Source organism: Vulpes lagopus, chromosome 21 (genome assembly GCF_018345385.1).
Source record: "Vulpes lagopus strain Blue_001 chromosome 21, ASM1834538v1, whole genome shotgun sequence".
NCBI lineage: Eukaryota > Metazoa > Chordata > Mammalia > Carnivora > Canidae > Vulpes > Vulpes lagopus.
This window is the reverse complement of record NC_054844.1, coordinates 11,768,996-11,795,343: the sequence shown is the minus strand read 5'-3', so window position 1 is coordinate 11,795,343 and position 26,348 is coordinate 11,768,996. Positions and strand designations below refer to the sequence as shown.

The window sequence follows — 26,348 nt, the reverse complement described above, 5'->3', positions numbered from 1 at the left end:
CCATGCTCTCTAAATAAATAAGTAAAAGCTTTAAAAAAATAAAAATAAAATGGAACAATTGTAACAATATACTGCAAAGAAGTTATGTGAATGTCTTCTTTCTATCCTTAAATACCTTATTGCACTGTTCCTCTTGTGATGATGTGAGATAAAATGTCTACGTGATGAGAAGAAGTGAGGTTAATGACGTAAGCATTATGACATAACACTAGGCTATTCCTGACCTTCTGACGATAGGAGCTGGGTTGGCTGTAGGTAAATGAAACCGCAGAAAGTAAAACTGCAGATAAGGGAGACGACTGTATTAAGAAAATAAAGGCAATCAAATGCAATTTTTTTAAGTTTTTGTCTCCATTATCCCATTCCCCCCCAAATCTATCACTATAAGGGGCAGATTCGGGTTCTGTGGTGCTTGAGCACATACAATTGGAAAAGGAGGAATTTTAAAAAAAGTACACACAAAAATTTACCTTTGCAAATTTTATAAAAACATATGACCATGTTGTATCATTGCCATGGTCCCTCCTAGGACTTCTGGAAGAAACCTGTGAAAGTAGCGGTAGAGAAATGGAGCTGGAATTTCAGCAGCTTTTCATAGGTACTGTCATTCTCCCTCATCCAGAAGTAGTGGTCCTTCTCCTGCCATCCAAGGCCAATCCATCCAGCACTCTCCCTCTCTCTTCTTCTCTCCCTTCCCCCCTCCTTCATTCCTTCTTTTCCTAAACAGAAATCCTACCACACACAACATACTATTCTCTTTCTCTTCAATTGACAGTATATCATGGCAACACTTCCAAATTAATACATATAAGTCTATATGATTCTTTTTAAGAGCTGTATGTTTCCACAATGAGGCTGTACACACACACACACACACACACACACACACACACACAATTTTTTACTCACCTATTCCCTATTGAAATGTGTTCAGGTTTTTAAAAATTAGATTGAATCATATAAAATTACCATATTAGTAGGCTTTTTTTTTTACTTTGTTCATTTTCTTTTCTTTTTTTTATATATTTATTTATTGATGTTACCCCAAGAGTGAGGGAGAGACAAAGGAGAGGGAGAGGGAGAATCTCAAGCAGACTCCCTGCTGAGCACAGAACCTGATGTGGGGCTGGATCCCATGACTATCATGACCTGAGCCGATATCAAGAGTTGGATGCTTAACTGACTAAGCTACCAGGCTCCCCTGTTTTGCTCATTTTCTATTACAATGTTATAGTAAATATGTATGTACATATATCTCCGTAAACTTTTGTTTCTGTGGATAAATTCCAAGAGATCGGATGCTAGCTTAAAAGGTGTGCGTATTTTACTCCTAGACTGCATCTCTAAAATATTGGCATAATTTATGCTTCCATCAATGACCTTTTTGGAAGTTATAAGTCACAGTGTCCTCATTTCAGTGCTTCTAATAGCAGATTTCTCCATTATATGCTGTATTTGCCATTATTTTTTTTTTTTAATATTTTATTTATTTGAGAGAGAGAGAACAGACAGAGGAGTAGAGGGAGAGGGAGATAATCTCCAACAGGCCCTTTGCTGAGTAAGTATGGAGCCCAACTTGGGGCTCGATCCCATGACCCTAGCTGAAACCAAGAGTCAGATGCTCAACTGCCTGAGCCACCCAAGTGCCCCTGTATTTGCCACTATTGACAATACTTTCTCTTGCCACAGCACTTGGAACTAGTTTTCCACTTATCCCCTTTCAGTTTTTGTCTCTAGCTTCTTTCTCCATTTGTTCCTAGATACTTGTATTCCATATGAATCTGCTCTCTCTCACTTTTCTAGTCATACTAAGTGCTCCATTCTCCCCTTAGGTAAGGTTATGGCTTCAGCTATAATCTCTACCCTCAGCGCACTGGGAGGTGACCCAAAGTTGCCTTCACCTGAATTAGAAAAATACCTTCCTTTTTTGATGTCGTACTGTCATCATCCAGAAAACTGTGGTAATAATTATTCGATCACTCTTCAATATTCTACAGTACATTTCTGGATTGTGTGGTATGCAGGCTCTACAATCATCACAAAACAGCTTTCCATTTCTCTCCTGAGTCCAAATTTCTACATTAAAACTGTGTACTGGATATCTCCAGCTGGATGTTTGTTACAGGTAGGACCAATATAATAGACCCATTGTTTAACTTGTCATCACCTCTTTTGAAATCCTCCTTATTTATGCATTTATTTTCTTAGTAAATGAGACTCTCATTTACTTGGGTGCATAACTTAGAAACCTGGAACTTCATCCTAGACTACTTATTACACTCTTCCTCTCTATCATCTCACATCTGATAGGTTACCAAGTCCTGTGGTTTCCACCCCATATTCCTCAAATCCATGATTGATCTCTTTTCAATTCCCAGTGTTGCTGTCCTGACCATCTCTTTCACAGAACTAAAAATAACTTCCTCTTTGGTCTTCCTACTTTTTGTCTTGCCTGCCTTCTATTATCCACACTGCAGTCAGAGAAATTATTTAACATGCAAATCAAGTCTCTACCATGACAAAAATGCTTCAATGTCCATGCTGGCAATAGGCTGAAATCTAAACTTCTAAGCATGACTTAAAAAGCTATTTATTGTCCAATATCTACTTAATAGTCTGCCTCATTTTCTGACATTCTTTAAAAGCACCCTATGTCTCAGCTATATGGATCTACTTCCAAATCTCCAACATGCCAAGCTCTCTAATAATTCAGTGTCTTTGCACCTGCTACTCTTCTGCTTGGAATTCCTTGTCAGTCTTTTGGCCTGACAAACTCCTACTTAAATTTCAAGCCTCAGCTCTAGGGTTATTTTCCTTTTTTAAAACTCTGCAGGCAGTCAAACATTTCAGGCAGATGAACACTTGAGTTCTTTATTGATATGCTATCCAACTGCACCATAACAATCTTAACATTTTAATTGTTTTTTCAGTTAAGTGTTTCTGAATTAAGTTGTAAGCGTCTTGAGGGTAGGGACCTTGATTATGCTTATCTTTGCATCCCCAGCACTTAACACAGGGACTACCATTGAATATTTGATAGGCACTTGAACAAATGCAAAACTAAATTCATTGACTAGTGAGAATAATGTGCAGGCTAGGGTTTAACCTTAAGCTACAGCTTTTCACTTAAGTACCTTTAAAAAATTGGAAAAAATAGGGCAGCCCGGGTGGCTCAGCGGTTTAGTGCTGCCTTCAGCCCAGGGCCTAATCCTGGAGATCTGGGATCCAGTCCCATGTTGGGCTCCCTGCATAGAGCCTGCTTCTCCCTCTGCCTGTGTCTCTGCGTCTCTCTCTCTCTCTCTCTGTGCCTCTCCTGAATAAATAAATAAATACATCTTTAAAACAAATTGGAAAAAACATAGAATATATTAATGGAAATTTAAGAACAAAAAAGTAATCTCATGTTATTTTGCCATCCTAATGCCTGTTTCAATGCACTTACTATTTACTTCTGGTCTTTGCTCAAATATGTGGTAAATAAAAAATATATGTATTTAACTAAAATGTACATGCACTTTCTTATGTTTTTAACTGTAAACATTTTTAAAAAATTTTTTTTGTAAACATTTTCTAACACTGTTTGCAAAGTCATCTAAACTACCATTTTTAACAGTGTGTAATACTTCATTCCCTTAGTTATATTAACAGCCTGAAGAGATTAGGTTTTAAAAAAAAGATAGGTTTACTCGGTTTCCTATTATAAATAGGAATAGATCCAAGTTTTGTGGGTCTTGAAATTTATACATTTTTGAAAGATGTTTTCAGAAGAAGAATACAAAATTAATTTACTTTTGCAAACCATGTAAACACATTGTTAGGGCTCCTGTTGGAAGGGGCCTGTGAAAGTGAGGTGTCCTGAAGGTTAATATTCATTAGCTTCGTGGTGCTCCATCTTCAGTTATCCTGCAATAAGCATTTTGAGAATGTGATTTCCACCCCCCCCTCCATTATTTCCCAAGGACTCCAAGTTCTTATGACACTGTTCACCTTAAAGAAGTTGGGAAAGGAAATGGTCATTCATTGAGCACCTATTGCATATTGAGCAGTTTATATAATATTTAATTTCATCCTTACTACAAGCCTGAAGAAGAAATGAGCCCCATTTTACTGATGAGAAAACTGAGGTGCAGTGCATTTAAGTATCACGCTCAAAGCCATATGTCTTGTAACTGATGGGGTTTGGATATTCACTGTCTCAGTTCAAAGCTCATGTCTTCTTTTCTCCACTACATCGTGGTGTCTCCATAGCCTCACTAGCTACATGGTAACATTTTCTAGGTTTTTGCTGAAAAACCTGGTTCTCAGTTATTTGTTTTGAGGAGGTCAGAAGACAAAACTTAAAGTCTTGACAGGGTTCTTGGAGGAAGGTGTTTAAATCAGTGGTGGCTAGACTTTCTCAAGTGAATTTAGGAGAAAGTGATTTGGCTATTTCTGCTGTCTGCTTATAGACATGTACCACCTTGGTTCAGCATGCCTTTCTTGGAAGAAGCATCAACTGAAGTGGAAAGACCTGGGCTGGGTTCGAGTCCTGTTATTCAGTACCTGAGTGGCCTTGGTAAATCCCAGAACCCCTCAGTTCCTTCCTCTGTGTAAAGGAACAAAACCTGCCTCACTCCAGGCTAGTTTTGAGCGTCCAATGTGATACTGTGTGTACAAGCACATAGTGAACTCCAACGTCACGGAGGTACAATACAGCCCCCATATCTGACCTTTTGCTTTCTGCAGTTTCATTTACCCGAGGTCAACCATAGTTGGGAAGTAGCTGATTCTCCTGACTGTTGTCAAAAAAGATCAATAGTAGCCTAAGGCTACATCACAATGCTGCATCGTTTAACCTCACTTCATCTCTCACAGAGACATTTTTATCATTTCACATGATCTCAAGGAGTGTGAGTACAGTACAATAAGACAGTTTGAGAGACCACATTCACCTAACTTCTGTTGTAGCATATTGCTGTAATTGTTTTTTATTGTTAATTATTGTTGATAATCTCTTACTCTGCCTAATTTATAAGTCAAACTCTATTCTTAGGTATGTATGTTTAGGTAAAAAAACAACAACAGTGTATATGGGGTTGGGTACCACTGCCATGGTTTCAGGCATCCACTGGGGGTTTGGGAGGCATCCCCTTGCAGATAAGAGAAGACTGCTATATTAGTAACCTTGTGAGAGTTGCTCCACTGTCCCCGCCCAACTGCCTCCAGGTAAGGGCCTGTGACAGCTGGACAGAATGCACCTGATGGCTCCATTATGGTTAACTCCGGCTTGAGTTCCCTCCTAGGCTGAAGCTGCCACTTCTTTTCAAGGGAGTCTATGGGCTGTTACATCTGGTAGCCCAGTGCATCCAAAGCAGCAGAGGCCGTGCAAAACCAGTCTGAGATTCAGGTGAATCTTTTCCCTCCTCAAGCTGCGAGCTGATAAAAAAAAAAAAAAAAAAAGCCAAACACTCATCTATAAATCTCAACTTGTTAAAACCCCCAACGCAGTCCCTTACCAAGTGTCCCTTTGCTCTGTCTTAGGTGCTGACGCATTTATCTTGGGATTTTTATCTGCCAGTTTAGAAAATCGTTAGTCCTCGCCGGCCCTAAATCTGGGGACAGTCTGTAATTCTGCAAAGGCAGGAGGGAATGAAAAATCTCTGCTCGGAGTCGGCGTTTGACCATCCGTCACCATGTCACGTTTAAAGCTGGTGGAAGCAGCCTTAGCCTTTATTTTTCGTAAAAGAAAGACGCCCGAGCCCGTTTGCAAGCTCGAGAAAGGAGCTAGCTCGGCGCCCCGCGTCGGGACTCGCACCGCGCGCAGAGCCGGGCCTGCAGCTCCCACGCCCCCTCCCCCCGCCCCGCCCCCCCCGCGACCCAGGTGTCAGCCGGCGGCGGCCCCGACCTCCACCTGGCTCGGCCCGCGGCGCCCGCACAAAGAGCGGAGCAGGCGGCGGCCCGGCCGAGCCGCAGAAAGTAGTCCCGACCGCGCCGGGCCGGGGTTGCTCGACGTCGCCTCACGCCCTCCGCGGGGAGGGCCGCGGCGGCCGGCCCAGGAAAGAATCCCCTAGGAATGCGCCGGCGGGAGGCCTTGCCCCTCGGGCTCGCCTCCGCGGGCCTCCCGGGCCTCCCGGGGTCTCCCCGCCGAGGCCGTGCGCGCGGCCCCCACTTGCTTTCGCGGCGGCCCGGGAGGCGGTGCCGAGGGAGGGGCTCGCCCGCGCGCAGGGAGACCTTCGCGGCGACCCGTGGCGGCGGCGGGCCCGCGGTATCCCTGCGCCGCTGCGTGAGAGGAAGAGGCTGAATGAGGAGCTGCGCGGGGGAAGCGGGGCGCCGGGGGAGGAGGCGGCGGGATGGAAGCAGACGCTGGCGTCGCGCGAGCCCCCGGCAGAGCGGCGCGGTAGAGAGGGCGGCGGCGGCGGCGGCGGCGGCGGCGGCGGCGGCGGCGGCGGCGCGCGCGGAGCCCTGACGTGCCCCTTTCTTTCTTCTCTCTCTGGAAAGCTGGGAAGCATGAGCGTGCAGACCTGCCGCTGCGGCGGCCGCCCCGGCTCCTCGCCTCCCCCCCTTCTGGCCGCCCCTCGCCGGTGAGAGACGAGAACGCGAGAAGGGAAGATGGGGGCCGTCCTGAGGAGCCTCCTGGCCTGCAGTTTCTGCGCGCTCCTGAGAGGTGGGAAGGGGGTCGCCAAAGTTGGTGGGATCTGGGGGGGAGGTGGCCTTGTTTGGTGCGTGACTGGGGGAGGGGGAGGGAGGGAGGAGAAGGGGAAGAGGAGCCCGGAGAGGCCTGGTCGTGGGGAAGGAGAGAGAAAGGGGCCCGGGAGCAGGGGCCGTGCGCTCCGCCGGGCCACAATGCACACCCCTGCCCGGGGGCCCGGACCTTCCCCGGCCGAGCCCCAGCCGCGATCCGGGCTGCCTGGCCGGGGGAGCCCCTGCAGCCGCGTCCTGTCGCGGTGCCTGAGGGTCTCTTTCTGCCCGGAGTCACCCGGGCGGAGGGTCTTTGTACGTATTTTGGCTTTTAAAAATGTTTGAGATGCTTTAAATGTCGGCCTCCTCTCTTGAAGCCCCCACCTTTTCCGTGTCTCTTAGGTGAACTTTTAGAGCCTCCTTACTATATATATATGTATATATGCACTATATTATATATATATATATATATTTTTTTTCTTTTCTCGGGCCTTGTTACTACTAATAATTGGCTTCCGTTGGGGGATATAATGATCCTGGGTGAGAGCGCAGTTGGAAAGTGACTCCGAGGTGGTTAGGTCGAGCTGAAACGCGTTGGGATTCTTCTCAGCTTCGGCCCATAATAAAATAGAAACGTTGCCCTTATAACCCCTGGTCGTCAGGGCTTGCCCCTATTTTCGGAGCATGCAAGTGTACAGTTGGCACTAAGTAGGAAAGTCATACTGGTGTGAAGAGGAGCCTGTCCTGGAACCGAAGTTCTCATTTGCTGCGCTCCCCTGGGGACTGCTTGCACTTTGGTAAATAACAGGGGCTATTTTATTCTAGATCATTGACTCGGACGGTCGCATCAATTAATTAGATGGCCCTGTGGTGTTTTTTTTTTTTTTTTTTTGTTTTGTTTTGTTTTTTGTTTTTTTAATTGGCCTGTAAAGCTGTCACGTACACTGTGACTTTTATTTTGTGACAGTTCACTAAGGTTTTTGATTGGCCCTCAAGATTTCAGCAGCTCTTCTCAAACTTATCAGTGTTGAGGTGGTGAGGAGTCTGGTGCTATTGAGCATTTACTAGCAGAGGAATTTAAGCACGGATCGATGCAGTGGCTGTGGCTTTGATTTTGTTAAGATTCTCACTTATGTTAGTGGTAAATTCTTTCCAGGCAGAAGATCTCTTGAATCTGTGGAGATTTTTAGGTTTTAATTTAACAAGCTAAACTTTTGCTAAGCTTCCAAAACTTGTTAAAGTTTCCGGGGCACAATAGTAACTCATGACCTTGCACAAATGAGCCCACTGTGCCATTTTTGTGTGTGTATTTTTATTTTGGATGAATGTGATTGACTTTTTTTGTTGTTGTTGAGGAGGAGCAGTTTTTTTCTTTAGTTACTCTTCTGCAGGATTATTACGTTTGCATGTTATATCTACTTAATTATGACTCACTGTAAGCATATCCCAAACTATTTTCGCATGTGACCCCCAGAAAGACAGTGCTCACTTAATTTTCTTGGCAGAGAATTTAATGCACTGTTATCTCTTTGCGAGGTTTAATAAGTGTATGTTTATTTCATTATAGTATACTGTTTGTTGAAAGGGGATTTTGCTATAGCTGTGAGAAACATTTAACATAAGAATATGTACTTTTTTTAAAGGCAGTAAGTTAGTAGAATTAAATGAGAGTCCACTGATTGGTTAAAGTCTTGGGGAAATCTAAACCCATAACTTGGGATACTTCTGGTTGCCTGGTTTTATTTCTTGGAAGATGAGAGTGTGATGTAAATTCCATTTGTTTATTTTAACACCAAGTTTGAGCCTAGAGTTGGGTTTGTTCCTTCGTGGTTTAGAGAAGTTGCACTTGAAGCATTAATTTTTAGTATGATGTTATGTAACAGACCTAAAAGAGTTAATAGTTTAAACTGCCTCATTTCTAATAGCAAAGTTTCCTCTCATTTTAAATGTAGCATACTCATGGCATCAGGTGGTCTTTGAATTTAACAGTACTTGACTATGGGTGCATATTATTTGAACTAAAATGGTCTTTTGATGTGAAAGATTATTATTCATATTTTAGATTCTTTTCATTCCTAGATAATGTCATTCTCTGTTATAAAAGTGGCATTAGTTAACCTTGGACTCTAAGGAGAACAATGTAATTAATTTGTTGCCTCAAGATAATTTTTTTTTTTTTTTTTTTTTTGGACAGAGGAGTTAACATTGAAAAGTTAACATTGGGATGATGGGATGATGAGAATTTGGGAGACCTTTTGTTAAATCATTATCTGAAGGCCAGGGAATAATGCTATTATCATCTGCATCCCTATCCTTACCATGGGAGGGCAAAGTGTAATGGAAAGATTTGGGGATTTTGACACTTAAATCTTGGGTTCAAAGTCTATGCTTCTCTACTTAATAACTTTTGTGATTCTGGGTCTAGTCAGTTTCTCTGGGCCTCATTTTCTTTACTTGTAAAATGTTGGTAGTAATACTGATCTGATTTGCATGTTTAACAGGCATTTTAAATGAAATGATGAGTATCAGTGATTTGTTAATGTTATTTTCGTTATTTTTTTTTTGTGTGTGTGGACATATCCTCAAATGCTAGGAATTTGAGATTTAACTTGTATAAGATGTATGGATTCTTACAGAAGAGATCTTCATCATTCTGTTCTAACTGCTTCTTTTGCAAGTGGGATACTCAGGTTCAGAGAGATTATAATTTGATCAAGCTCCTACAGCTAATTAATGGTAGAGGGATAGTAGGGATTTATTGATAGTGATTTCTTGTTCATTCTTTTAGCAAATATGTTTGGAATACCTAGTGTGTATCGGGCTCTGGTGTAGTGGTGAGACATGTCCCTGTTCTAATGACCTTACAATCTGGGTTTCCTTCCTTACTATTTTCTTAGTTCCATACAGGTACTGATTACAAAAGATTATATCTCTGATTTTCTAGAGGAAATATTATCAGAATATAAATTTTGGAATACCATGTGTGTATAATCTGCAAATACTTCATCTCAGGTTGAGGTTTTGTTGTTTCATAAACATTTTTTGCTACTTAGTTTTTAAAAAAGTATTATTAGTTTTGATGGGATGGGGGAAAATACTGTACAAGCAAGCCAGTAGTGTTTTCTGTGTTGTCTTTTGTAGAAGTGGTCCTTGGAAAAGCTTTTTCTTTAATATCAAATATAACAAGTTTTCGAGGAGGTAGAAAGAATTTTGGAGTGGGAATCAGGAGAATTAGGTTCTGATTCTAACTTTGTCATTAGCTAGCTGTGTTGTGACCTGGATAAGTCTGTACATCTTATTTTCTTTTCTTTTTTTTTTTGTACATCTTATTTTCATGAAGATAATGAATCCTTCTTTAGGAGATGCATAATTCATATTAATATGTTAAGGGCTCTGAGAGAATGTAGAAAAGACCAATTTTAATTTTGTTTAACTCACTATTTCCCAAACTTTAATATTTTTTTCCATAAATCCTTTTAACATTCTACTGAACCTTTGATCCAAGCAACACACTTGGAGAGAGCTGGACTGGATGACCCTTTGAGCATTAGGTTGATTAGTGTGATTGAGATTTGGTAATTTTGTATAGTTGAATTTGATACTTTCCTTCCTACTTATTTGGCTTTAGGTTTCCTTATCTGGCTAGGGAATAATTTCATTGGTTATGAGTAAAATTTCTATGAGTAAAATTTCAGCTCCTTGTTATCATGAAGCCTAACAGTGATTTCCCATGGTTTGGTTTTTCAGAGACTTTTTTGTTTTGCTTTAATTGGAGGTTTTTCCATTTGCTGAACTGAAGTATTCTTTCCATACAATTATGCATGCTTTGGCTATCAGAAAGAACTATCTTTTTTTGAATATCAAAGAAGATTGTGTGGAGAGTATATAAATGGAAAATATTTTATGTAAGTTTATAATTTGAACATACCGGAAAAACAACACAGTAACCTGTTTAGGTCATTGGTAAATATTCTTGAAAAAATTCAGTTTCATAATGGAAATTTCATTGCAAGTTTATATTCAGAGAAGGTTATAAAGTGGGGGACTACAGCAGGAAGGTACAACTTTGTTGATAAACCAAGTTCAGGTCTTCTACTACTTTATGTACCCTTGGACAAGTTACTTAGCTTTAGTGTCCTCTTTTGTTATGTAGGGATAATACCTTACAAGATTTCTGTGAGAACTGATGGGATAATTGCAGTGGGAGAGTATAGTGCAGAGACAGTAGTGGACTTTAAATAAATGGTTCCTAATATTAAGATGGCTAAATTAAAAGAAGTATTAATGTTCAGGAAAGACTAGTAAAACGTTTAAGTGTCAGGCTCTGTTTTAGGGAGTCCATAGTTTGAGGCCAGTGGTTTTTGAACTTTTTTGACTCTTCTGCAACCAAAGCTCCATGAAATACTTTTACTTCTGATGTTTTCTTTTTTTTTTTAAGTTTTAATTTTTTTTAAGTAATCTTTACCCCTAGTGTGAGGCTCAAACTCATGAACCCAAGATTAAGAGTTGCATGCTCTATCCTCTGAGCCACTAGGCACCCCACTTCTGATATTTTTTATTTTATATAACTAAAATGGCCATTGTATTAAATTTATTTTACATTCTAAAGGATTGCAGCTTTATCATTGTTTTAAGCGAGTATACTAATTAAACTAGAGGATAAATAGTGCAGTTGATTGTGATATTTAAGAGTTAAGTGTGGGCAAAATAATTTTATCAAAACATTGTTTAATTGAGAAAATTTTTTATTATTTTATTACAGCAGTTAAAACTATTCATTTGAGGGGCATCTGGGTGGCTTAGTTGGTTAAGCATCTGCCTTCACTTGTACTTGTGGGATTGAGCCCTGTGTCCTGGTGTCAGGCTCTCTGCTCATCGGGGAGTCTGTTTCTCTCTCTCCCTCTCCCTCTCTGCTCAAGCCTGAGCATGTGCTAGCTTGCATATTCTCTCTCTCTCTCTCTCTCTCTCTCTCACATGTGCCCACCCTCTCTAAAATAAAATCTTTTTAAAAAAGGAAATTATAAAATTATTCAATGGATAGACTTCTCCCTGTAGCATGAGTGAATGCTACTGAGTTCCTGCATTGCATGTTTAACTCTTTGGATGAGTTTTTATGTATGTTCTATAAAATGAGCCTCACCTTAACGAACACTGCTCCATGTGAATAACTGAATTTAGATCTGAAAACCTAAGAATGGGATATGTGCCCTTGAAATTACTAATTTAAAATGTAATTCATCATAAATACAAGAAAAATAGTGTTTCTTGATATTATTAGCACATGCTTTGTTTCTGAAACTTGTGTTATTTGTGGTAGTGACTATCCTCAGAAAAGGTTCAAGACATTCAGAAGTGAAACAGAATATTAAAATGTGCCTGGCTTGGCTCTATTTGGTGAAAATTACTGGTACTTCAATGCTGTGATCCTCTAAGCTAATTTTTGTTTCTGTGATACCTTGCTTGGAAGGGCTAGGAGATTGAGGATGCAAAGTGAAATCCTATTTTTTAGGCAAAAAAATGTATTAAGTTATAAATTAACATTATGCCTGAAGTTATTACCTTCTCAGTAAAAAGAAAAATGATTTTCAGTAATCATATTTTTCAAGAAAATAGTCATTCAGATATTAGAAAGCTGTACCTTTATCAAATTATGTTTGCCCAGGCCTTGATTAGTCATCACTTTATCACTCCTACACCAAAATCACATCAAGTACAGGATATAGGTATAGGAGTCTTTCTCATTATTGGCCAGCTTTATTGGGAGGTGTAATTTAAGTATATCCATGTATCCTATTTAAAGATTGTGTATTTTGCAAGTCTGAGAAAGCTACGTCTGAATTTCATTAATATGAACTCTTAACTACACGTTATATGGTCTTTATTTGTTAAGTTTCTTGATTTATGCCAGTGAAGACAACAGCTCTTTGTTAGAAATAAAGGTGTTTAAAGAATAGATTTTTTTCCTTTAATATACCACCATGTACCAGAGCTTTTCATGTATTAAGTATTCTAAATTTTACATTTAAAGCAATATAAAAAGATGAATTTTTATGACATTTATACAATCTGTGTGGAGCTTCATTTTGTGTTTTGACTCAAATTATTTATTAGACATGGTATAAATTTGTAATTTCTATAATTTTTTTTAGAACAGATTAGATAGAGAAAACTAGTGAGAAATAAATCTGTGTTTATATCTGAGACTGAATTTGAAATGTGGATGTGGTAATGTGTTTTCTGGTTTTAGTATGTAACTATTGCATTGGTAATCATGCTCAAGTACTTTTTTTTTAACCCATATTTTTTTTTAAAGATATAATTTGGGGCACCTGGGTGGCTCAGTCTGTTAAGCATCTGCCTTCAGCTCAGGTCATGATCCAAGGGCCCTTGGATCCAGTCCCATATCAGGTTCCCTGCTCAGCGGGGATCCTGCTTCTCTCTCTCTCTCTCTCTCTCTCTCTCTGCCTGCCACTGCTCCTGCTTATGCGTGCTCTGTCAAATAAAGAAATAAAATCTTTAAAAAAAGATGTAATTCACATACCATAAAGTTTTCCATTTTAAAGTGTTCAGTTCAGTGGTTTTTAGTATATTCACAGGGTTGTGCAGCTATCACCATTGTCTAATTCCAGAACATTTTCATCACCCCAAAGAGAAACCCCATACCCCTTAGCAGTCACTTTTCATTTCCTTTCCCTCAGCCTTTGGTAATGACTAATCTACTTTTCTGTCTGTATGGATTTGCCTACTCTAAACATGTCATATAAATGGAATCATACAGTATGTGATCTTTTGTGTATGACTTTCACTTAGCATATATGTTTTCAGTGTTCATAGCACATATCAATACTTCCTTTTTATGGTTGAATAGTATTCCATTGACGAAGTTCTTTCGTATGAGCATGGGTTTGATCATTGGGATCTTTATCTTGAAAAATTGTTTCTGAAATCTCTTTTTGAAGTTATAGTTCTTGTTTTTCTGCTGGAGAAGCACTCTTCACCAGCACCTCGTTTCTCTGTATTGACTTACATAGAGCCCACAGTGAAACTTTTTTTTTTTTTTTTTACCAAATTCATATTACATTAATAAAATAGAAGGGATTAGAAGTTACCTGGCCAAATTCTTCATTTTATAAAGTGGAAAAGTGAATGACTAACCTAAGCCTAGGTTGCTGGTACTCTGGACAGTAATTTCACATGCAGTGCTTTCTGTGTGTAACTAAGTTTACGTGGGACTACAGTTTTGGAAAAGATACCAGTCGTTTTTAATAGAGGAAAATAAATATCAGTGTAATTTGGAGTTTGCAAATAGGTGATTTGTCATAATACTGAAATAAAAACAAGTCTAGATTTAGGTAAAGAGAAACTATTTGAAATGATTATTAAAATAGGGAGAATGCTCTGATTGAAAGATCTGCAAGTGTCTCAAAATCAGACTCAAAAAAACTTTTACAGAGAAGACCAACTAAGCAGGGCCAGCAGGAACTTTGTATGGGTTGAGTCAAGAGGGTGGGGATAAGCAGATTACATGATCAGGATAGCTTAACTGGATTTGTTTTCCCACTGTGGTCAGCTGATGCTTGGAATGAGCTGTTAAGGGAGGAAGTTCTCCATCTACTTGCTTAAATTTAGGGCAAGCCAAAGTTTAGGGGCTTGTGGGAAAGGAGAAAAGCCTGACTAAAGTTTGGTCAAACCAGATCAGTGGATAACTAATAAACAGTCATGAGCACTTGGTCTGTCTTCCTGTTTAAGACAAGGTTTTTCACTATTAGGGGTAGGTTTTAGTCAGTTGAGGCTTATTGCTTTTTGCTATAACAAAAATAATATATAGACTGGGTGGCGTATAACCAAATTTATTTCTCACAGTTTTGGAGGCTGGAAGTCCAAGATCAAGGTGCCAGCATGGACAGTTTTGGTGAGGATCATCTCAGGATTGCAGACTGCTGATCTCTCTCTCTATCCTCACAGAGTAGATGGCAAGAGAGGAAAGAAGCTCTCAGTTTTTAAAAGCGTATTAATCCCACTCATGAGGACACCACCCTCATGCCTCCCCACCTTTTTTCCTACCCTTATAACTTCACTTAAGGAGGGCTGATTACTCCTCAAAGGCCTCACCTCCTAATACCTTCACGTAGTGGGAGTAGAGTTTCAATGTAAGAATTTTGGAGGACACAAGCATTCAGTCCAAAACAGTAGAGTAAGAGTCATTGTGAAGTTAATCTCATTAGATTTGACCTGATTATTTATATGGATATAGGCCTTGTGAGTTTGCCTTGCTGAATGTTTTTATAAGGAATCTTGGATTGGGGGCAGCCCAGGTGGCTCAGTGGTTTGGCGCTGCCTTTGGCCCAGGGTGTGATCCTGGAGACCCGGGATCGAGTCCCATGTCGGGCTTCCTGCATGGAGCCTGCTTCTCCCTCTGCCTGTGTCTCTGCCTTTCTCTCTCTCTGTGTCTCTCATGAACAAATAAATAAAATCTTAAAAAAAAAAAAAAAAAGAAATCTTGAATTGGACTTGAAGAAAAAATTATTATTGAAGTGTAATTGACGTGCAACGTTATTAGTTTCAGGTGCATACTATAATGATTTGACAATTCTGTACATTACTCAGTGCTTATCATGGTAAATATAGTTGGGCTCTGTCATTGTACAGTGCTGCTACAATATTATTGGCTATATTCCCTGTGCTGTACTTATCACCTCTGTGACTTATTTTATGAGTGGGAGTTTGTACTTCTTAATCCTCTTCATTTTTTGCCCCCCCCCCCTCCCTTTGGCAACCACCATCTTGTTCTTTGTATTTAATAGTCTGGTTTTACTTGTTTTGTTTTTTGATTCCACATACAAGTGAAATCATATGGTATGTGCTGTTTTCTGACTTATTTCATTTAGCATGATACCCTCTAGGTCCATCTATGTTGTCACAGATAGCAAGATTTGATTCTTTTTTGTGGTAGAGTAATAGTCCATTGTGTGTGTGTGTGTGTGTGTGTGTGTGTTGTGCATGCGTGGGCACCACATGTTCATCCATTCATCTATTGATAGATACTTGGGTTGCTTCCATATTTTGGCTATTGTAAATTATGCTGCAACAAACATAAGGGAGCATATATCTTTTTGAATCAGTGTTTTAGTTTTCTTTGGGTAAATACTCAGGAGTGGAATTCACTGTATCATATGGTATTTCTAGTTTTAATTTTTTGAGGAACCTCCGTGCTGTTTTCCACAGTGATTGTACCAATTTACATTCCCACAAATAGTACATGATGTTCCCTCTTTTCCACATCCTCACCAACACTTGTTGTTTTGTTTCTTTTTAATACTAGTCATTTTGCCTGGTGGGAGGTGATATTTCATTGTGGTTTTGATTTGCATTTCTTTGATGATTAATGATGTTGAGCATTGTTTTGTGTGTCTCTTGGTCATCCCTGTGTCTTCTTTGGAAAAATGTCTCTTCAGGTCCCCTACTTATTTTTTAATCAGATTTTTTTTTTTTTTTTTTTTTTGGTATTGAATTGTGTAAGTTTGTTAGGTATTTTGGATATTAATCCCTTATCAGATAATATGATTTGCAGATATCTTCTCCCATTCAGTAGGTTGCCTTTTTGTTTTGGTTTCCTTTGTTGTGCAAAAGCTTTTTATTTTTGTGTAGTTCTAGGGGTTTAGTTTGGAATTTACCTTTTTTTTTTTTAAAGATTTATTTATTTATTTGAGAGAGAGAGAGCGCGCGCGTGCCCCTCCCTCCTTGAGAGAAACCCATACTGTGCGCTGAGCAAGGAGCCTACGAGGGGCTCAGTCTCATAACCCTGAGATCATGACCTGAGCTAAAACCAAGAAAGAGTTGGATGCTTAACAGACTGTGCCTACCATGTGCCCCTGGAGGGGCACTTTTAAAACCTCTTGAACCCAAGCAAGCCAAGTCAAGAATTCAGAATCAGGTTTACTTGTACCTATAGATTCTGGTGAATTCTTGAGGTTCCCAAACATATCCTAGGGTTCCTGGGCCTTCCTGGAAGTGATCTTGCTTACTTCACCTGCAAGGCTGGGACCTCCAGGCCAGGTACCAGTCTAGTTTTCCTAAGAGAACTGTGAGCACTGTAGGAAGTCATCTATTGTTCCTTAAAACTTTCTGGTCATCTTTGATTAAATGAGCACTGCTTTCAAATATGGCATTCCAATGAAAGCCTTAGTTGCATAACCAGTGTTTCCAGCTAGAGGGACACACTCTTATTGAAGCTGTGCAGATAACTATATTGTTGTGAAAATAAGAATACACAGTAAAAGTTTTTGAATTATGCAGGAGTAAGAAAAAATGTTTTATTTCTGGTTACAAAAGCATAGTCTGCTTAAATCATTAATGAGTTATAGATAAGAGAGTTCTTTGTGTCTAGAAAATGGGACATTATAAAGTATAGGCAATACCTTAAAACTTGTAATCATCCTTCATTAGTTTATTCTGTCCTGCTATTTCTTGTTCTGGTAGATCTTGGGTTAGTGGCATTATGAATCTATCTGCTTTTCCACTAGAAAATCTAGTGGATCTAGAAAATCTATCTGATTTTCCACTTTTGAAAATCCTGACTTAGTCCGCTGTCTAGTCTCAAAGTTATTTAAGTGATGCTATTGGAGGTATCAGACTGTATCTGATACAGTCCTTTTCTCATTACTCCTTTTTTTTTGTTGAAGATGAGCACTTTAACTATAGCTGATTTGCAAGCACTTTCAGGGAAGCAAAGGACTTAAAATGGTGGTGATTAACTTACTCCTGACAATTTTAATTAACTAATTAATTTTTAAATTAAGTAATCTCTCTGCCCACTGTAAGGCTCAAACTCATGACCCAGAGATCAAGAGTCACATGCTCTATCGACTGAGCCAGGCAGGTGTCCCACTACTGATAATTTTAAAAGAGAAAGAGTTGATGAGAATTTGTTATAAAACATGCAAGTGATGAGGAAATTTGGTGGTTTTGTGGCATGCAAACCAAAAAATTTTAATCTAAAAAATTTTAGACAAAATATCTGTAAGTATAATAATTAACCTTATTTTAAAGAAGAGTGGATATTACATTTAATTTATGTGTATAAGTGGATATGATCTTTGCAGAGAACAAAAACATAAAATATATAATAATCTTGAGTTATATCATGTATATAGTTAGAGCACATCAAGAATATATGAAGATTAGGAAGGGGTGGTGGTAGGGTGGCATGGGAAGGGAGCCAAAAACAACAACAAAAAGAATACATCAAGATTATTAAGTAAAAATTTTTAGTAAGTTTGGAATAAGTCCTAAACATTTGTATAATAAAATTCCTTAAGTGATGTGAATTCTGTTTGAGAAACATTGGCCTATCTAATAGAATATAGTGTATTCAGATTTATTGTATATGACCCAAGTTAACATAAAAAATATATAATTGAAATTATTGATGATACAATATTGTTTAATATTAGGCAAAGCAGCACCAGGACTCCTGATAAATAAAAACATATTATGGACAATGAGAGTATTGATAAATTTCTAGACTTCTTATAACTTCGGAAATGATGATAACATTTTACTCATGTGGATTTAACCTGGAGGGAAGGATCACTTCTGATTTTGAACGGTGCTTCCCATGCAAATCATAACATTGATCATATGAACCTAATTATTATGTTTTTTAAAAAAGATTTTGATAACTTAATAGAGATAGAGAGCACGAGTGGGGGGAGACAGAGAGGGAGAAGCAGACTCCCTACTGAGCAGGGAGCCTGACACAAGGCTCAATCCCAGGACCCTGGGATCATGACCAGAGCCGAAGGCAACCATTTAACTGACTAAGCCTCCCAGGCACCCCCCTAAATATTTTTAATACCTCTTTTTACAAGGTGAAAGAAGAAATTCTTTATTAATTAATTCACAGGGATCCTTCGGAAAATTTCAAAGATAGTCATGAGGCAAAATAATATCATTTAGGATTTGATTTGGAAAAAGCAGTATGTCAGAAGTTGTCAGGAGATTTGGAGATGGAACATTGGATTAAATAGGACCATGGGTCAGTGAGAAGAAATACTTGGCTACCTATTTTACCAAAGTGTCAAAAAATTTTATTTAAAGTAAACATAGAAAGGAACATGATGAACCATAGCTCTTTCAAAAGTGAGAACTTTGTTTTAATAATCAAGATAGGATTAAGTCAGCATCAAGCTCAGGAAATTCATAGGATACAGAATTTTTGCCTTCTAGGGAGATTACTCAGAAGGCAAAGAAAAACCATTTATTACCTTTATTTATTTATTTGAGATTTATTTATTTTTGTAGAGAGAGGCAGAGAATGTCCAGCAGACTCCATGCAGAGCCCAATGCTGGGCTCTGTCTCACAACTCTGAGATTATGACCTGAGTGGAAACCAAGAGGTGGACACTTAGTCAACTCTGTGTCACACAGATACCCCTTATAACCTCTTTATTAAGAGCAGACCAAAGCCTCAAGAAAATTTTGTCATTTTAATATAAGATCAAATTTTAGTTTTGTGTGAGTAACTGTATTTGATACTAAAGCACTTTTTGAGACTCTTACAAATAAATGTATCAGATCTTACCCAGCTTTGACCACACAAAAACATTTCTTTTCCATAAACTTTTTACAACATTTAATATCCATTCAGGTTTTGTCCTTCATCTTGCTCTTTCTATTCTGGAACAAGTAGTCATTTTACTTTGAGACTATTTTCCTTTTCCTTAATAAAAACACATCCTGCATACCCCTATACAAAGTTGTTCTTTTCTGTCACTATTTCTCCTAGTAGGGTCTCATTTAAATATAAGATTTTGATTTATAAATTACTGCTATTTTACAGAGAAAACAGAGTCACATAACTGTCACGCACGATCATTTTGCTGTAGACTGGCAGAGCTATGAATACACATCCTACAACTTTTTATAGCCATACACTTCTCAATATGGCAGAAATGAATATGCCTATAAATAAACTCAAGTATCTATAGCTGCTTCGTACTATAAAAGTAAGAGGAAAAAACCGTATAAACTTGAACTGCTTATTTATTTTCTGTCTTAATTAGAAATGACTTCAGCGGGGGATCCCTGGGTGACTCAGCGGTTTGGCGCCTGCCTTTGGCCCAGGGCACGATCCTGGAGTCCTGGGATCGAGTCCTGCATTGGGCTCCCGGCATGGAGCCTGCTTCTCCCTCTGTCTGTGTCTCTGCCCCTCTCTCTCTCTCTCTCTCTCTCTGTGTGTGTGTCTATCATAAATAAATAAATAAATAAATAAATAAATAAATCTATCTTTAAAAAAAAAAAGAAATGACTTCGGTATTTAATAAATATCCATGAATTAAGTCATCATAGTTCTTAGATTTTTTTTTTTTAGATTTTATTTATTTATTTGAGAGAGCGCACATAAGAGTGGAGGGGAGGGACAGAGGGAGAAGGAGGGGAAGAGCAGGCTCCCCTCTGAGCAAAGGAGCCTGACTTGGGCCTCAATCCCAGGACACTAGGATCATGACCTGAGTTGAAGGGAGACTTAACTGATTGAGCCACCTAAGCACCCTAGTTCTTTCTTTTATTTTTAAGATTTTATTTTATTCATTCAGGAGAGAGAGAGAGAGAGAGAGAGAGAGTCAGAGACACAGGTAGAGGGAGAAGCAGGCTCCATGCAGGGAGCCTGATGCAGGACTTGACCCCAGAACCCTGGGATCAAGACCTGAGCCAAAGGTGGATGCTCAATCACAGAACCACCCAGGCGTTCCAGGCACCTCAGTTCTTAGGTTTTAAGTAACTAAAAGATTTTGGAAACTATCTTCAAGTTGACTTATTACAAAACATAGTTATTACTGAAATAATATTTGTCAGAACAGTGATTCAACTTGGCTAAATGCAAATGTAGATATGATGCTAGTTTATTCTGTCAGTAAACCTGTAAAAGTTTAGGAAGAACATAGCCAGGCTAATAAAAATGTATGCTTATCTTTTTTTTTTTTTTTTAAATTTTTTATTTATTTATGATAGGCACACAGTGAGAGAGAGAGAAGCAGAGACACAGGCATAAGCAGGCTCCATACACTGGGAGCCCGATGTGGGATTCGATCCCAGGTCTCCAGGATCGCGCCCTGGGCCAAAGGCAGGCGCTAAACCGCTGCGCCACCCAGGGATCCCAATGTATGCTTATCTTAATTTCATGTTGATAACTCAGAAAACATAGCTGTTTTTATTAAACCAATAATATTGAACTAGTCGCATTTGCATAAGATTTACCTAAATGTTTGTTACCTTGGATTCTTAAAGTACTTGGTTTAGTTTCTATAAAAATACTTTTGAAAGTAGTTTAATTTCCTTAATTTCTGAAAGTCTTAGGAATATTTAATGTATATGAACAATTATTTACTTTCAAGCCAGTTAGAATAGAACTCCTTTAAGGGATTTTATAATCTAAAATTATAATTGGTAATACCATCTGGAGGAAGGAAAATACTTTATATACATATAACACATTACATTAAAAACATACAGTATTGTAATAGCATTCTTAGTGACAGATGTAACTACATGTATGCTGAGCATAGCATAATGAATAAACTTTGGAATTGTGTTGTACATCTGAAACTAATGTGGCATTGTGTGTCAGCTATACTTCAATTTGCTTACTCTGCATAAATAAAAGTTTTTTAAAAAATAATTATGAAGGATTCACTGAAAATTACTATTGCCCACTAAACTTATTTTAGGTTTGGTATGATACAGATTATACAAGAAGTGGCTGAGAGCCTTACATACCCAGACATGGGAAATATGGGTTGATGGTTGGAGTTCATCTTTGGAGTCAGACCTGGGATTGATTTTTTTTTTTCATAAACTTAATAATTGGATGGTCTTGAGTTAGGTAATTAACATCTCTGAGTCTTGATTTCTTCATCTGTAAAATTGGTATAATGATACCTCCCAGGGTTGTTGTAAAAATTAAATGAGAAACTATATGTAAAGCAGTAAGCATGCTGCAATCATTGTCATTATATGTATAACTGTCTTGTATTCCATTGGCCTTTTTGGCATCATTGTAGCAGAGTAGAATTGTGGTTATGGGAAAGCATATGGGTAAGTGTCAGAATGAGCAGGTTTTTGTAAGAAAATATGGAACCCATAAGAAATCTAGGTTCCTCACTGACTGGCTTTTTGACCATGGATAGGTCACTGCTTTGTGTCTTTGTTTTCTTAATTACCAGCAAAGTAGGGACACCTGACCCAAAACCCTCACAGGGAAATCATGGACACCAAATGGAATCATGCATGTTATTAAAAATACAAAGTATTATATGCAAATATGGTGGCTTTTTTTTTGTTATGAAGATTAAGCATTAGAGAAATTTTGGTTAGTGTGTCTCTCTGTTGGGGGTCCATCAATTGGCTACTTGAACGCTATTGCTCACATTTTCATTAATATTGGTTATTAGCTTGGCCATATCATGATAAGAACATTTATTTTAAGTGCCCTGTGTGAAGGACCTGGTGACCTACTTTACCCCTCTATAGACCTCCAGTACTGGGGAACACGGCTTTAGCCCCAGCACTGTCTCATCTAAATGTAGGACTTTGGGAAGGTCAGTTGACCTCTCTAGGTATCTGTGCTCATTTCTACAGTGAGGAACTGAGAGTATTCTCTCTCTAAGCAATTCATTGACCATCCTGTCACCCGTGTGTACCCTGCTTTAAGCCATCATTCTTTTGCCTGGAGTGCTGCAAGTCCTAATTGATTTGTCTAATTTTACTGCCTTGCCAGCTTCTTTCTCCACATCTATTTCACATCACTGGTCAATCTTTTTCAAGTAGTTATCTTCAGTACCTTTCTCTGTAGCTCTTGAGCTAAAGACAAGCCCCTTCCTTAGGCCTCCAGGTCTGTCCTGTTCTCTCCTGCTTGCCTCTTCACCTAAAATCAACAATAGATATAAAAACATGCAAACAGACACAAATAAGTAGAGAGCCTATAGCTTCAGTTTGAAAGTTTCAACCTGCTGGCGGTTTACGTAAAAACTCATTCCTCCTTTATATTTTTACCATGATTGTGTTTCTGGTAGATGAGGCAAATTGAGGTTACCTGCTCAGTCAGTCTGAGGACTGAAATGTCTTCACCAGTATTTGTGGATATCTTTAAGATTTTCTTTGTCCTGATGTGTAATTTTATGGGGGCTGTGTGCTAAATTTTGGGTGAGGGACTCAAGACCAAGGGCGTCTGGGTGTCTCCAGAGCTCATCTGAATGGATAAAAGATCCAGCCTACTTCCAGGTTTTTTTGTTTGTTTGTTTGTTTTAAGAGAGCATGTGCATGCATGTGAGTGTCGGTGAGGAGGAGCAGAAGGAGAGGGAGAGAGAATCTTTTTTTGTTTTGTTTTTTAAATTTATTATTTATTATTTATTTATTTTATTGGAGTTCAGTTTGCCAACTTATAGCATATCACCCAGTGCTCAAGTGCCCGCCTCAGTGCCTGTTACCCAGTCACCCCAACCCCCTGCCCACCTCCCTTTCCACTACCCCTTGTTCGTTTCCCAGAGTTAGTAGTAGGGAGAGAGAATCTTAAGCTCCATGCTGGGTATGGAGCCCACCACAGGGGTCAGTCTCATGACCCTGGAATCATGACCTGAGCTGAAATCAAGAGTTGGACATTTAACTGACTGAGCCATCCAGGTACCTCTCCAATTCTTTTTTTTTTTTTTTTTTTTTAAAGATTTTATTTATTCATGAGAGACAGAGAGAGAGGGAGGCAGAGGGAGAAGCAGGCTCCATGTAGGGAGCCTGATGCGGAACTCGATCCCCGAACTCCAAGATCACACCTCAGCCGAAGGCAGATGCTCAACCGCTGAGCCACCCAGGCGTCCCCAATTCGTATTTTTAATAAGGTCCCTGAGAGCTCCTTGTGTCTCTAGTAGGGAAAAGGAAGCTTTAAATCTCAGGTGACTACAGGGAGTTAAGGGCTTGGAGTAGGAAGGGAAAGGGCTGGTGGGTAGATAGAGGGTTGGAGGAGATTCGGGTATTAAAGGAGGATGGATAAAGGATTCAAGGTAGCTGACAGGAAGGTTGAGGGAAGTAAAAAAGGACAAAGGAAGAGTAGAGGGTGATAGGAAAGGAGAGGTTTTAGCTGAACCAGTTTGGGGAGACTCCAAATTTTGTAAGGAGGACATTGAAGTTCTTAATTATCTCTAAGCTTTGCCATTTTTGAAGATACTGAGCTGAATCTGTGCTGTAAGGGTGAAGCATGACGTCAGTGGGAGAAGAGGGAGAATTTTCAACAGGATGAGTTGTTATGTGATTAAATCGTTAAATCAGAAATAAGAATTCAAAGGACCTGAGAAAGAGTATAAGTGTACCTTGCAGATACTGCAGCTTTGCTTCCAGGATATGGTAATTAACTGAATATTGCAACACAGTGGGTCAAATGAATTTTTTAGTTTCCCAATTTCTTTTAAAATTGAAAGCATTTCTCTCAAACCCTGCTGCTACTATATCAACTAGGTTGATGTAATATTCTAAAACTTGTTGTCATTTCAAGAGTTTTTACAGCATCTTTACTAGAGTGGATTCCATCTCAATAAACCACTTTCTTTGCTCATCTGTAAGAAGCAGTTCCTCAGCTATTGAGGTTTTATCATGAGATTGTAGCAATTCAGTCACTTCTTTAGGTTCCTCTTCTAATTCTCTTGTTTTTTCTATTACATTTGCAGTTATTTTCTCTGAAGTCTTGAACCCCTAAAAGTCATCCATAAGGTTTGAAATCCAAACTTGTAAATATTGATATTTTGATCTCTTTCCATGATTCAAGAATATTCTTAATAGCATCTAGAATGGTGAATCTTTTCTAGAAGGTTTTCAATTTACTTTGCTTCGATTCATCAGAAGAATCACTGTCTATGACAGCTTTAGCCTTCCAAAATATATAACTTAAACAGTAAGACTTGTAAGTTAAAACTACTCCTTGCTCCATGGGCTGCAGAATGGATGCTGTGTTAGCAGGCATGAAAACACCATTAATCTTGTTGGACATTTCCATCAGACCTCTCGGGTGACCAGGTGCATTGTCTGTGAGCAGTAATATTTTGAAAGGCGTTTTTTCTGAGAATGGGTCTCAACAGTGGGCTTAAAACATTCAGTAAACCATGTTGTAAACAGATATGTTGTCACCCAGGCTTTGCTGTCCATTTACAGAGCAGGCAGGGTACATTTAGCATAATTGCTAAGCACCCTAGGATTTTCAGAATGGTGAATGACCATTGGTTTCATCTTAGAGTCACCAGCTGCATTAATTAGCCCCTAACAAGTCAGTCTGTCCCTTGATGATGTGAAGCCGAAATTGACTTCTCTCCAGCTATTCTAGATGGCAACTTTTCCCAATAGATGATTTTTGTTTACACTGAAAATATGTTGTTTAGTGTAGCCACTTTCCTTAATTAGCTTAGCTAGATCTTCTGATCTTGCTTCTGCTTTTATATCAGTACTTGCTGCTTTACCTTGCACTTCTTTGTGTAAACCTCATGAACCAACCTTTTAGCTTCAAACTTTTCTGCAGCTTCCTTGTCTCTCTCAGCCTTCATAGAATTAAAGAGAGTTTAGGCCTTGCTCTGAATTAGGCTTTGGCTTAAGGGAATGTTATGGCTGGTTTGATCTATCTAGACCACTAAAACTTTTTCCATTTCATCAGTAAGACTTGTGCTTTCTTAGTGTTTGTGTCTTCACAGGAGTAACACTTTTAATTTCCTTCAAGAGCTTTCTCTTTGCATTCATAACTTGGCTAACTGGTGCAGAAGGCCTAGCTTTCAGCCTATCTCCGCTTTTGACATGCCGTCCTCAATAAGCTTAATCACTTCAAGCTCTTGATTTAAAGTGAGACATATATGACTCTTTTACTTGAACATTTAGAGACCGTTGTAGGGTTATTCATTGGCCTAACTTCAGTATTGTGCCTCAGGGAAAATAGGGGCCTGAGTAGAGGGAGAGACACAGGGGAATGTCTAGTTGGTGGAGCAGTCAGAACATAGAAAACATGTATTGATTTTGTTGTCGTATATGGGTGCAGTTTGTGGTGTCCTAAGACAATTATAATAGCACTGAAGGTCACTGATCAAAGATTACTATTATGAATATAACAAGCATGAACATGTTAGAAATATTGGGGGAATTACCATAATGTGAAATATATTTGTGAAGTGGACAAATACTGTTGGAAAAAATGGCACCAAATGGCGTGCTTGATGCAGGGTTACCACAGACCTTTAATTTGTAAAAAATGGGGATCCCTGGGTGGCGCAGCAGTTTAGCGCCTGCCTTTGGCCCAGGGCGCGATCCTGGAGACCCGGGATCGAATCCCACGTCGGGCTCCCGGTGCATGGAGCCTGCTTCTCCCTCTGCCTGTGTCTCTGCCTCTCTCTCTCTCTCTCTCTGTGTGACTATCATAAATAAATAAAAATTTAAAAAAAATCCTTGTCTAAAAAATATATATATTAATTTGTAAAAAATGCAGTATTTGTGAGGTACAGTAAAGTGAAATGCCTGTATTCCTTTTTAATGAGCCAAGGAAATTCCCTCTGTAATCTCCACTGGAGGAGTCAAGGGAAGATAGAAGAGGCCTCACAGAATAGCTGGGAAAGTTCCTATTCAAGAGTTAGGATGTGATTCTCAAAAAGCCAAAGAAAAAATTTCTTTGCTGG

The 26,348-nt window shown here is 39.1% G+C and overlaps 1 protein-coding gene across 1 annotated transcript in view; it reads left to right on the top strand.

Annotated features, from left to right (window-relative positions):
• Nucleotides 1-6,268: 6,268 nt before the first annotated feature.
• LRP6 (LDL receptor related protein 6) overlaps nt 6,269-26,348 on the top strand; it is a 161,594-nt gene continuing 141,514 nt past the window's right edge. Inside the window, exon 1 of the mRNA XM_041735969.1 lies at nt 6,269-6,643. Coding sequence (XP_041591903.1) covers nt 6,589-6,643 — 55 coding nt within the window. The 5' untranslated portion in view covers nt 6,269-6,588. The remainder of the gene's footprint in view (nt 6,644-26,348) is intronic.